Below are 13,686 nucleotides of genomic sequence, written 5' to 3'. Positions count from 1 at the left end.
AGAGCTAATAGCCTTGACAGACAGCTCAAAGGACTTTTAAAAGATTAATGCATCAGACTGGAAGGTGCTTCAAGCACATTTTACTCTTTGTACACCTCTTTGTAGTGTGTAAAGTGCTGGCTAGATTTCTGGTTCTACAAAATGAGTAGGATAAAAGGGGGTGGAGCTTCTTGGTGTACCATCAATCAGAGTCTATAGGAGTTGGAACTTCTTAGGATTCACAGTAGGCAAAGCTAATAAACACTGCCACTGCTGGTCCATGACAATTCATTCTCTGGGTTGTTTTTGTAATGCTGTAGTCTTTCTTTTTTCATTTCTGTTCCTTAACTTATAACTGCTCCAAAACCAGAGTAGAAACTCCCCACTTCATTGTTCAGACCCAGGACCCTTGACCTACCTCCCATCTTAATAAACAAAGCCAACTGACCACCCTGTAGGAGATCCACCAAGTGAAGTCAAACAGCTCCTAGCAAGCGGTACTAATAATTGGCACTATCTTCAATGTGCATTTTCCCTGTCAGCTCCTTGTTAGTTTCTGATTGAAGAGGTAGATTCTTGGCAGTGGCTGTAAGCTGGCCCCTTCTGTATGGATGAATGCACCTATGAAGTCTCCCTTAATAAGACTTGTGCTCTCTGTCACCCAGGCAATTGCCTTCTGATAGTCCACTGTCCTTCAGTCTGTGTTTTGAACTCCTCCACTGAGAAGTTATTTTAATGCTCACCAATTAGGGACTTGCTTTATTTCTTTCATGAAACCATAGTAGATTATTCAGATGGCACGGCTACTTGCTCATTCAGCGGTTTCTAATAGATCGGCACATTTTTCTACATATTCCTAGAAGACATAGTGCCTTTCCCAGCCAATTTCTCACTATTGTAAATTGTGTGAGCATTTGAAATATAGAATAAGCATAGGATTCTGAGGTTCTTATTATAGGATATCAGTATTAAGTAACATAAAATGATGATCTAGTTAATGTAGTCATGAACCTATCTTAACGTTTTATTCACCAAGGATCCCAAGATGGTGAGGTTACAAAATTGTCATGAAAATTCCCAATAGCTTGATGGCATCACACCCACCTTAACATTGCATCATGACATCTGACTTGTGTGACTGTGGTGCTGTCAACAAACCTCTGTTATCAGCTGTATCAATGACTGCTGTACATAATGCTTTTGACTATTGCTGGTTTATGTATTTGCTGCACTATAGTGTGTGTGTGTGTGTGTGTGTGTGTGTGTGTGTGTGTGTGTGTGTCTGTGTCTGTGTGTGTTTGCTGTGTAGATTTACTTCTACTTTTAAAAATGGATTACTGTAAGACCACATGTCCTGGAAACAGCCTCAGGGACCTTGTATTTACCCTATCTCTTGATTGTATTGAGAGGTCATATCCATGTCCAGTGATTGACGTCTACCACCTAGGATTGGAGGAGAGTTCTTTGAGGTTCACAGCATGATGAAACGCCTGAAAATTCTTTTCTCAGAATGTACCCTCTCTTTAAGTGACATATGACTGTCTTTCTGTATGTCTGTCTCACACCATGTTCAAAGCAGTTAAAATGTATTTGCCTGATTTTACAACTGGGGAAAATGAAACACAGGTAACAGCTCTGGAGCACAGGCTTTTGATTGATACCAGGCAGTTGTTAGCTAGAAGACTAGAACAAAATATCCTATATCATCAATGTCTCAGACTTAGTTCTCCAGCTTTTGGTGTGAACAAGGAAACAGAAACTGTATTTGATGACTATGGGGCTACGCTAGCTTGGAGCTTTTCTTAATTATTTACTTCCCGTTGAGTGCCAATGAGTTGGGCCCAGAAAGACACTCCTGTTCAAGCTCTAGGCCATGGATACAAAAGAGGCATTTTTTTTCCCTCCTAATATATCTGCCACTCAAATTAGTCTTATTCTCCAGGATTCCCTCTTGTCCATGGAAAAATAGTCAGTCACTGTGTCCTCTGATTCAAGGAGGCGTCCCGTGCTTGCTGAGAAGCCCTTTCTGCCTCACCCTCATAGGCCCTCACCCTTCTTCCTCTCCTGCTCTCCAGCTCAAGCCTTGCACTGTCTTCTCCCTCTACTCCAGGGCACTCAATCCACCTGTTCCAAATTCACTGATCTGTTCCGTGTAATCTTGCTTCTTACAGTCACAACCCTCAACTGTTTGCTTAGGCAAGAAAAGATTACCCCTTCATTTGACGGGAATTTAGGTTCCACCAGTTAAAGTGTTCACTTCTAGTTCATTGTTCACACCGTACAGGTGTGTGCAGAGGGTACACTTTAAGCTTGGATTAAACTGACCAGATTCTTAAAACATCCAGTATCAAATCAGAGCCAAATGACTCTGGAATGCACTTATAATCTGAAAGGTCAGGGTAGGTGTGTGAGAGAAGTTTCCGATATTTCCTGAGTTAATATATCTAAACAAAACTTCTAATTAGGCTGAAGCCTGGTGAAATCTGCATTTTGATCTTCTTTGGGATGAGAATAGACACCTTACTGGTTCTGTCTTTGTAAATACCTGCACATTGCTCTTGGAATCCATTTTTTTAAAAGACTTATTTATTTTGTGTATATGGATGCTTTGTATGCATGCACGACTTTATGCCAGAAGAGGGCATAAGTTCCCACCATAGATGGTTGTGAGCCACTATGTGGGTGCTGGGAATTGAACTCAGAGCCTCTGGAGCAGCCAGCTCTCTTAACCACCGAGCCATCTCTCCAGCCCTCAGAATGCTCCTGCTTTCATTCTTTCAGCAGCATCTCTGTAGACATTGCTTACATCTTAAATTTCTTTTCCCCATTCATGGTGGGTCTTGAAAAGAGCTAAGTTTGGAGTGAAGAAGAATCGACTAGGAAGTCACTGGCAGAGGGAAGGCCTTGAAATCCTTCACTTCTTTTTCCTGCTCAGGGTCTCATTTTCACCTCGAACTTCACAGAACAGTTGTGATATGGTCATCACACCTGCACACGGGCCATTTTTGCCTCAGGAATCTGATGAGTGTGCATGCTTTCCTGAACAATCTGTTTCAGCTACAGGATATTTCCCGACGTTCTACTGTACTGACTGTGTTACAGCCTGGACCATAAAGATAATGAATTCCAGTCTTCTGTTCAAAATGTGGTACACTTTCTAGAGCTTTCTAAGAGAAAAAAAACACGTGTAAGATCCTGTAACTTATGGCATTTTGTTATTCTGGGACAATAACAGTGAGATTTTATGGCTTATGACATTTTGGGGTCTAGGTAGCATTTTGCCAGCCTCGATTTCTTGGTCATTACATTTGCCATTATTTTGATAGTGGTACTGAGTGCAGAAAAGATGGCAACAAAATGCTTCTTATTAGATCATTTTCAGTTATTTTCTGAAAGTGACATTCACAGAGCATTAGATCAGACATTTCTTCCCACACGTTCTAGAATCTTCCTATGATTAGCTGCTCTGGGATTTGTAGTCTGTACTATTTAACCTTTTGTGAAATTAGGAAAATATGACAAACATTCTCTGGTTTCATAAAAATAACCAAGAGCATTTGGCAAATTTATTAAGAATGCATTCACTCTGAGGCGCATTGCTGTAAAACCAGGGCTTTTCATCATTATTTTGCTATGTTTCTCCCTGTTATTAGCCTCTTCTCATTCCCCTTCTCAACAAAATACAGTGCATCACGAAGAACGTTTGTAATGCAGGTACACTTTGAGCCTTCCCATAACTCTAAAAAGATAACCCAAATTTCACTTTTCCTATTTCTGATTGCTTTTGCTAGTCTCACAGCTCTCTGTGTTTGTAGTGGTGGATTATAGTGCTGCTGTCACTGAAGCAAAGACTTCTCCTAGGGAGCCTACTGCCTCCCTCCATCCTCCCTAAGAACATCACCCAGGACAAGGTTTATGCTTCGGCTTTGTGATTCCGTGGACACTATGGGTTGTCGCTAAGCTCTACAGCACAGGTTTTCTGGCTTAGTCCTTTTACTGAAGCACCCCAATAGTCATTTGTGTTTGTTTGCTAAGCCTGGATAAAATATTTTGAAGTTTTTATTTGCTTAAAAAGGCTTTTATTCAATTATTTTAATTGACATAATTGGACTAAATGAATCCAGGGGAAGGGAGGTTTCCCTTGAGACTGTCTGGAGAAAATGGCTTGAATATTTTCATTGAGAATAAAGGATTGACCTTGAGATGGCTTTCTTAGAGACTGTGGGAGACTCAGGATTTAGTCTCTGTCTGCCTCTTGGGCCTTGACTTCTTTTTGCTTGACTCACACTGTTAGAGGACAAACCAGCTCTAGTGTGTTTTAGCTCATTTTCTAAATTACTTTGAAGCCACACAAATACAGACTGAATAATTTGGGTTAATGATGTTATCATCCAAAATGTTTTAAAGTTTGTGACATATCATGATCATTATATTATTATAACACTAAGGCTTATATGTTTGTGAAACAAGTATATACATCTAGCTTTACACTGTTTTATTTAATACTTAAAAACACACAGTTATCAACTGTCATAATACTATATAATCTCTCCTCTAAATTTGAACTGAGATATATTTTTCAGTAGTTTGGTTATGAGACAATATCTGAGAAACAAATCTGCAATTATATCTGTATTAACACCTTTATTAATATAGATTCTTATCTACACAAGAATTATATGAAGTGTGTATTTTTAAAAATTGTACATACTGTTGGAAACAAACAAACAAAATGCCTAACTTGGGTCCCCCACAAAAGACAAAAGTAGAAACAGATGAGAAGTAGTTTGCAGCAAATTATCCTGGGGAATACCAACAGAAGTACGGTCCTAGTGACTCAGTTGATGCACATTGGAGAGGACGGGGATTTGCGTTAAAATTTAAGGATAAGTGGGTTCCCAGGGTGTGTGGTAAGATACAAAATAGAACAGTGGAGAGAAGACAGGATGTGAGCCTGAGGGTGTGGGCTTCAAAGCTAATCTTGGTGGCTGAGGATGTGTGTAGGTTCTGGTGAATGGAGTCACACCCTCATGCAGTGATCAGATAGTTCCCAGTGACTAGGAGGAAGAAACTGGTCCCATCTTTCCTCAGCCTGGCTACTGAATAAACCAAACCCTGAGTGGATACATATTATCAATGGCCTCACTCGGTGTAGTTTCCCTTGAGATTTTGCTGTCTTGTTTTCTTTTCTATCCAGCTCCTTCTCAGCCTTTTTTGGGGGGATGGAAGACCTCTTTATTCTACTCACCTAAATGTGGGTATTCATCTAGACTCAGCATTGATTTAGCATCCTCTGATCTCCAGACTTGTGTTTGGCCATCCTAAATGGACACAGATACAGACCTTTATCCCCCTGCTCTTTCCCTATTGCTTCCTGTCTCATAAAGTGAAGTGGAATAGGGAAGTCCTCTGTGCCAGAGAACACAAACATGGTGGGAGGTGGCAGGAGTCAGGGGACAACCCACGTCATGTGGGCATCATGGAGAAAGGTTCATGGACTGCTTTTCTCTTTCAGGTGGCTACAGATCTGGTAAGGCGCCTACATCTCGAACCTCATGCAGACAAACCTGTGGCCACATACAGTGGGGGCACCAGACGGAAGCTCTCCACTGCCCTGGCCTTGGTGGGGAAGCCTGACATTCTTTTGTTGGTGAGTGCTTGAAATGTCAGGGTTGTGTTGATGTCATAAACACATGCTAGAAATTATTTCAACTTTAAGAACTTCTCCAGGAACTTCAGAACTTGAGACATCAACTCTATGAGCAAAAATACTCTTTGCTCTAAGTATTTTCCAACATATTATAAGATAACAGTGCCATTTTACAAACATCAGACATTCGTATGGTAGAGTCACATAAAAATGTTAACATTAAATGAGTATTAAAATATTAGTGTTCACTTTTTATCTGAAAACAAATACATGTTTTCCTTTAACATTTATTTCATTAGTTTTAGTTTTTGTTTCTTTACTTTTGGGATTATAATAAAATTAGAACATTTCTGCTTTCTCTTTCCTCCCTCCAAATCCTTCTTTCAAATTCATGGCTTCTTTTCTCATTAATTATTCTTGCACATGTGTGCGCACTCGTACACACACACACACACACACATACACACACATATGTGCATATACATACATATTTTAAAATATGACTTGATCAATCTTTGTTGTTATTTGTATGTGTGTTTTCATGGCTGATCACTTGTGCTCTTCCCTGGTGAAGATTTATTTCTTCTGACAAATTGCTTTGGAGTCTTAGTCTGCTTATGGATTTATATTTATTGTTGCTTATGGATTTATGTTTATTGTTGCTGAAGTGACATACATCCATGGTAAATAATGAGGGTAGGCATCAGAGTTTGCTGTGTTTAATTTAACATCTCCCCAAATCTATGTGCTAACAGTTTATTTTATAGCTCTTAGTGATATGAGAGGTAGTATAATGTCTAAGGCACTGTTTCTCAACCTTCCTATTGCTGCGACCCTTTAATATAGTTTCTCATGTTGTGGTGACCCCAACCATGAAGTTATTCTGTTGCTACTTCATTACTGTAATTTGCTACTGTTATGAATCATAATGCAAATATCTGATATGCAAGATATCTGATATGTGACAACTGTTGGGGCCGAGAACTACAAGCTTCGAACTGCTGCTCTAAGAGATCTCAGCAGAAAGTCTTTAGGTCATTATAGGAATGTTCTAAGTGGGCAGGAATATTCTAGCCCATTCCTCCTTCTCATTTTCAATTCCTGGCCATGAAGGAGAGGACTCATTCACACTTCCATGCTGTGATGTACTAGCTTGTCTTCATGTAGAACCAAAAGCAATAGGGCATCTGGGTTGAACTTGACTTTAAAATTAAGTTAGATGACACATTCCTGCTTTATAAGTTGATTGCATTAGGTATTTGTTATAATGATAGAAAGCTGTCTACCATATCCATGATGTATGATACAGAGGAAGGCAAAAGGAGTTCTAGCAAGAGATAGAGCAGGAGCATGGCCTTGATCTATCTGGAAATAGCCAATTCAGGTTACCTTATCTAGGGGGAGAGGATTTATTATCAATAAACAGAGCCTATTGCTGTGTATTTAAAAGTGGCTTTAGCTGTACAAAGTCATTTAACCAAGTAAAGAACATCCTTTCTATGCCATTGGTAGGAATTTAACCACTGCATTCCACCCAGAGTTTCCCCGTGGGAGACAGTCCCAGGAGGTTCAAAGTCTAGGAAGTAAAAGTAACCCTTTTATGTTGTTCATACATGAAAACATCATTTTCCTGGGGGAGCTAATGGAGACCCAGAAGAACATTGTTAGAAAAATGAATTTTTCATCTACTGGTTGGATCTTAGAAACTCTGCTTGTTCTTAATTTGCTACTGAAAGGTCCAATATCAGGGTTATTTATAAAGAATCTATCTATTTGTCTATCTATCTATCTATCTATCTATCTATCTACCTACCTACCTACCTACCATAATCACTTGTCCCATTCTGCTATGACAATATCCAGTCAAGATGAGGCAGGCTGTATTGAGTTTAGAGGTCACTGGCATTCACCAGTTCTGACTGGATGTTCTTACACTTATCTAGGCATGGTGTATTTCCTCATTCCACTGAAAGTACCTCTATTCTGGAGCCATTTCCTTGGCTCATTGTATACCCAAATTTTTCTTCTTCCACATTCCCTCATTTGCACTAACTCTAAGTGCCCAGGTCTCTGGTACAGTGGCTAAGTGACTAGGTTTAGATGTGTTATTACAGTTCCTTAGTGCATCCTTGAAAATGTGTGCCTATTGTCTCTGTCTCAGGGCAGTACTCTTAATTGTGTCTATTTCATGGAGATGTTGAAAGCAGTAAATTAAATAATCCATATTAAAGATGTCACCCAGTGCCTAGGGAGTTACTGTAATGATGGCTGTGTTCAAATTATCAGATTAAAGCAATGCTTTTGACATTCTCCACAGAGACTAGGAATGGGCAAGAATCAGGAGAGTTTAAAATCACCCACTCAACCTTCTTCCTGAGCAATACTAGATGCCACTTTTTATTTCCTTACTTTTTAGTCAGTGCACGTACATCACTTGATTTGCAGAAAAGACCAAATGTTTGTTTTCCTGATCAGTGTTTCTCCCCCATTCCCTTCCTGCTTTCCTCTTTGGGGGAAGTTGATGGCCAGAAGCTCTTAAGAGATATATGCTTAGTGCTCCCTGACTGCAAAAAGCACAGACATGCATCACACAGCTGGGCAAGACTTCCCTTAAAAGTGGCTCAGATAACAAGTATTTGGGAGTTTATTGAAGAGAAAAGCTTCAGGTTCCAAGAAACTTCAATTTATTTGCTGGTTTTCAATAAATGATGTCCTTTCTACTATCATATATCTTTCTGGGGAGGCCATTCTGAAAGTTTATGGAAGTAGAGGTTTCATTTTAAAAAACATCACATTTGGCTTTCCTATCAGATTGCCAGGAGAAACTCAACTAGTGTGAAAATGTGTCTCTCAACCAACCCCAGTTTTACTGAAGTATCATTGATGAATATGAGCTGTATAAATCTAAAGTATACAATGTGATGTTCTACTATAAACATACATTTGTAATGATGACCACATCCAAGCTTAATGACTTACTGGTTACCGCACTTAGTGACATCAGTTGGTGAGGAGAAAATTCTAACCACTCAACACAGTGTTGTTGACTACAGACCCTGTTGCTCCACTTTCCCCACTATCAATCAGGTTGTCAAAGATTTGGTCACTCAGAGACAGAGACTCATTGTTCACCATTCTAGAGGTTGGAAGTTCTGGATCAGGGCACCTATAGGTATGTGGGGATAAACCATTTTCAAGATTGGTGCCTCCTCTAGAGGGGAGGAATGTTATGTCTTCATGTGACAGAAGTCACAAATCCAAAAGAGGGTGGCCTCTTTATTGCTCTCTTTTATAGGTAAACCAATGGCACCCATGAGGGTGGAATCTTCATAATATAGTCCTTTCTGAAAGCCACACCTCCAGCACCAATTTTACTGGGGACTGTGTCTCAACTTGAAGTTTGGAGAGCACAAAACATTCCGCCATAGATATCCCCAGTCCAGAGTTGATTCTGATTGGTTAGCTAACTGAAGTGTTCTGTCCTTTGAGCAGTAGCTACCTAGATTCTCATGTTCTACCTCCAGAAATGTCTTTTCTGCTGCTTGTTTCTATGAGTTTTAGGGTTTATGTGCAGGTGTGAGTTCTGTCCTCTAACTCTGCTTGTATCCACTCACACTGAATCTTTATAATTGTCAGACACACACATGCACACACACACATATGTATGCACACATGTACACACCCTCCTGAGCCCTTTTGTGTTGCTCATACATGTAGTTTTTAGGGATGACGACTTGGGATTGGATAGCTTATCAGGAAGTTTGTCTCTGAAGAAAACTGATTCTTCCTCTCTCACCTGATTACCTTCATCTAGGGGTGGGATATAAGGGAGTTTGTGCCGTCCACATTGATATCTGGATTACTGTGCCCATTATGCAAGTCTTATTTAGCTAATCACATTGTTGAGATTACATGGGTGCAACTTCCATGTATTTCTAGAAGAAACTATATGACAACAGGAATTCTGTTCCTTTTTGTTATGTTTCTGAGCCTTACATGTAGGTTGTATTGTATTAACTGGGGCTTGCCATCCCATGGTTACATATTCTCTGCATTTTGACCAGCTAAAAATCTCTGTGATGGTCTCCATCTGTTGCAAAAAGAAGCTGTTTTTGTGAGGGTTGAGAACTATACTTATCTGTGAGTATAAGGATAAATATTTAGAAAACAGTTAAAATTACAGTGGTTTAGGAAAAATTGGCAATAGTAAATTCTCTTTCAGGGTCCATGCTCTTTCTAGCTTTAGATAGTTGGCTAGGTTTACAATATCAGGTATGAATAAGTACTTTAGGTCCAATTAGACAGATAGAAGTACCACTATTACATTACTGGGGATAACTTACCAGGTTCGTCACTGTTGGGGTTCATAGGCTTTGCATCTAGAAAGGACTATTGATTGCTTTTTGCCCTTGGCAGCTTACACAGGACCTTCCAATACTGTTAGAGCTAGTCCTCAGGGAGGAGGCTTCAAGGGAAGTTCCATCTTGTTTCCCTCAAGTCCTGCCCAGCACTTAATGTTGTTAGTAGTAGGTTCTTACTTTCAAGTTCTAGGAGGCAGGAAAGGAAGGTTCCCATTGCCTGATCCCGAAGTTTTATGAGATAATTTAAGACTCTTAGAATAACATTATCACCCCACATGGCAAAAGTCCATCAAAACTGTATATATATATATATATATATATATATATATATATATATATATATACACATATTTATATAAAATAATATTTTCTTATGTCCTTATCAAATATCCCCAGTGTTATTTATATTTCCTTCCTTCCTTTCCTCTCCCACTGTAACCCCTAGTTGAAGTCCCCTGCTGCATCAAAGCACCTGCACCTTACTGACCCTATCTCTAGAATTTCTCATTATTCAACCCATGTGTCCAATGTGGCTGATGTGAGTAGTGATGCAACAGATGTGCAGGCGTACACGCTGCCATTCATCTCATTGCCTTTGGCTGTGTACACACTAGAGGACCTGCAGGGTTATATGATCACATGGTTTCTCCCTGTATCACCAATCTGTGATGACGACTGCTCCAAATTACCTTTGTTCCAGCGGTGCACAAGGCCAGCCTTTCCCCAGGGCATGCATTCTTCACTTCTTCCAGTCATTCTCCCCTTCTCCTGTGACTGGATCATTTTAAACAGTCCGTGTTATGACTTCTTCATCGACTGCATCCAGTCTGCAATAAAAATGCTGTCACACCTATCATTTTGCCTTCTGATGTTTCTGCTTCAGAACCACCAGCTCTTCACACCTGGTTTTCATCTCCTTTGCAACCATTGGTTTGCTCACATGTTGTTTTCCTGATTCTCTTGATTTTCTTACTTGTAATCACTTGTAACCCACTGAGCTTTCCAAAGATGACAGTCTCCAATCCTGTCACTCAACTCACAGTTCTTCATTACACTGAGGTTGTTACTGGAGTGCTGCTGTGTGCATCTAGGGGTGTCATAGTTGCATGAAGCCTCACGCTGCTGTCTCAGTTCTGAAGCAGTCATCTTACTGGACTGTCTTAATAACTACTCTTTGGAGGGATTCCTTCACCAGTCAGTCTGGTGAAATGATCTTGGAGATTGTCAGACCTTTCCTCTACATGTGTACATACAACTTTGGCCAGTTGTGGCAGATGTGTACAAATTCTTAGGGCATATATATCTTTTCTCAGCACAAAGAGGTAAGGCAGGGCTGAGAGATTTCTGTTTGGCTTCTCAGGGCCATTCACCATATATTCATTTTTGTGTGTTCTTATTCTACTAAGACATGCAGACAGAGGGTATCTGTGTTTGTTCACTGTAGGGCACCTACCAAGGCAAAGTGCAATTGAGGCATGCAGAGTGCCTGGCCACTATATACTGTGTAAAGGAGTCTAATGGAGTCCCCACACCATGGAGAGTTTGCTTCATCCTAAACATAGAGTAGGGAAGGGAACCCAATGGAGATTTACCTGTTAGTATCACAGCAAGGGTTTTCTCCATGCCAAGGTCTGTCTGTATTCATGTGATAGTAGACGTCCATTCTTGGTGTTCACCAAATGACCATCCCTGTGTGTTTTCTTCCTCTCAGGATGAGCCCAGCTCTGGAATGGATCCCTGCTCTAAGCGGTACCTGTGGCAAACAATATCACAGGAGGTTCGGGATGGTTGTGCTGCGGTGCTGACCTCTCACAGGTGAACTGTCCTCTCTGATTGCCAGTTCCTCAGCAAGGCTTGCTAGCAATGAGGATACCCAGAGAATGGTATTGATGTGCCTTCATTAGTCCTCAATCCCAGGAGCCCTTTGGGAGACTAAAGCAGAGAGAGGTTATGTCATGTGGCCAAGGCCTACAGAGGAGCAGAGTTAGAACTGGAGTCTTCCCATGAGCTGTGCTATAGATCCGCTCACATGGTGGTACTCAGGTGAGGGCTTGACTCTGTCTGCCTTTCTTAAGGTTCCCCAACTCCTTTCCCCCCAGAGCCTCCCTGTTCCCACCTGTAAATCATCTGGAATGTATGCCCAACCTGCTACTGGATCTCATTACAGAATTAATTTTGTAGTTAGAATTCTCCACCAGAGTCTCCCTCTCTCAGCTTAATAAAACACTTATGTGTCATGCAGCAATACAACTGTAGATTTTATGAAACCATTACACGGAAAACAATAGAGTTTGGCTAATGACAACCCTGAAGTTGAAATGAAGAACAGGTTATAAGTTTAGGCTTTATTTTCCTTCCATGTTTAAGTAAAATATGCTATGAATGAGGTGTCATGAACTGTTAAGATCTGAAAATTTGACTCTTATGGGCATTTCATATTAATAGAATTATATAATACCTACACATTGGTATCTGACTACTTTTGCTTATAGAATATTTAATGCTTATCCAAGCTATAGCACATGTCAGTAATTCCTTCTTTATTTTTGCTGAATAGTGCATAATTAATACTTTAAGAAGCAGGGACGGCACTGTGGCTCGGTGGGTAAAAGTGCAAGTCTGGGGTCCCAAACTTGATGGCCCAAACCTACAGATGAAGGAGATAAACAACTCCTACAGGCTATCTTCTAACCTCCACAAATATGCCAGAACATGCATGCGCCCATAATCACACATATACAACACCTCACACACACACACACACACACACACACACACACACATACACACATACACACACACACATACACATACACACACACATACACACACACATCCATACACATACACACACACATACACATACACACACACATACACACACATACACATACACACACATACACATACACACATACACACACACACATACACACACACACACATGAGAGAAATAGCAAATAAAAAATAAATAAACAGAAAGAGATTAGCTGTGCACCGACTTTGCTGACCACCATGGGAGGCCTTACCCACTCTGTGGAGTGGATGGGAGTCTAGTGGGAGGGGGGTGAGGAGGCGGGAGAAGGGGAGGGAGGGGTAACTGGGGTTGGTATGTAAAATGAAAAAAATTTTAATAAATAAATATATTTTAAAAAAGAGATTAACTGTGCACCCACACCCATAACATGTGGACACATTTATCAACATTTGTCTGGAGTGGGACATTTGCTACAGTGGGTAAACCCTCAGAGACATGCAATGGGTAAACCCTCAGAGACACGCAATGGGTAAACCCTCAGAGACACGCAAGCACTGTTATCTGAATCCATGCTTATAATGCCTTTCCTCTTGGTGTCAGACATTCCACAGCTTTGGAAAAATACTACCCAACCTCAAGATATACTTTAGCTTCCTACATTGCCTGAGAAGTTCCTCATGTTCCCCTTTTCACCCTTCCTTCTCCTGACCTCTGGCAATCAGACATTTTACTTCCTGTAGAATTGTGCCGTTTCTAGAAGTCACACATCTGGAATCCCTCCCAAGCCTTTCAAGGCTGGCTTCTTTCCCTATTTCCCTCATTTTTTCCTTGTTTGTAAGCCCATTGCCTCTCAACAGCGAGCAATAGTCTATTGTCTGGCTGTGCCGGAGTTTATTTATCTGCTCACGCACTGACAGATGCTTTGATTACTGACAAGT

At 40.6% G+C, this 13,686-nt stretch overlaps 1 protein-coding gene across 1 annotated transcript in view; it reads left to right on the top strand.

The window, feature by feature from the left end:
* Nucleotides 1-13,686, top strand: part of Abca13 (ATP binding cassette subfamily A member 13) — a 428,395-nt gene that overhangs the window by 369,092 nt on the left and 45,617 nt on the right. The window contains exons 58-59 of the mRNA XM_036201460.1: nt 5,495-5,629; nt 11,702-11,805. Coding sequence (XP_036057353.1) covers nt 5,495-5,629; nt 11,702-11,805 — 239 coding nt within the window. The remainder of the gene's footprint in view (nt 1-5,494; nt 5,630-11,701; nt 11,806-13,686) is intronic.

Source organism: Onychomys torridus, chromosome 10 (genome assembly GCF_903995425.1).
Source record: "Onychomys torridus chromosome 10, mOncTor1.1, whole genome shotgun sequence".
In the NCBI taxonomy this organism is placed as follows: Eukaryota; Metazoa; Chordata; class Mammalia; order Rodentia; family Cricetidae; genus Onychomys; species Onychomys torridus.
Note: the sequence above shows the minus strand (reverse complement) of the source record. Positions and strands in the feature narration are given on the sequence as shown.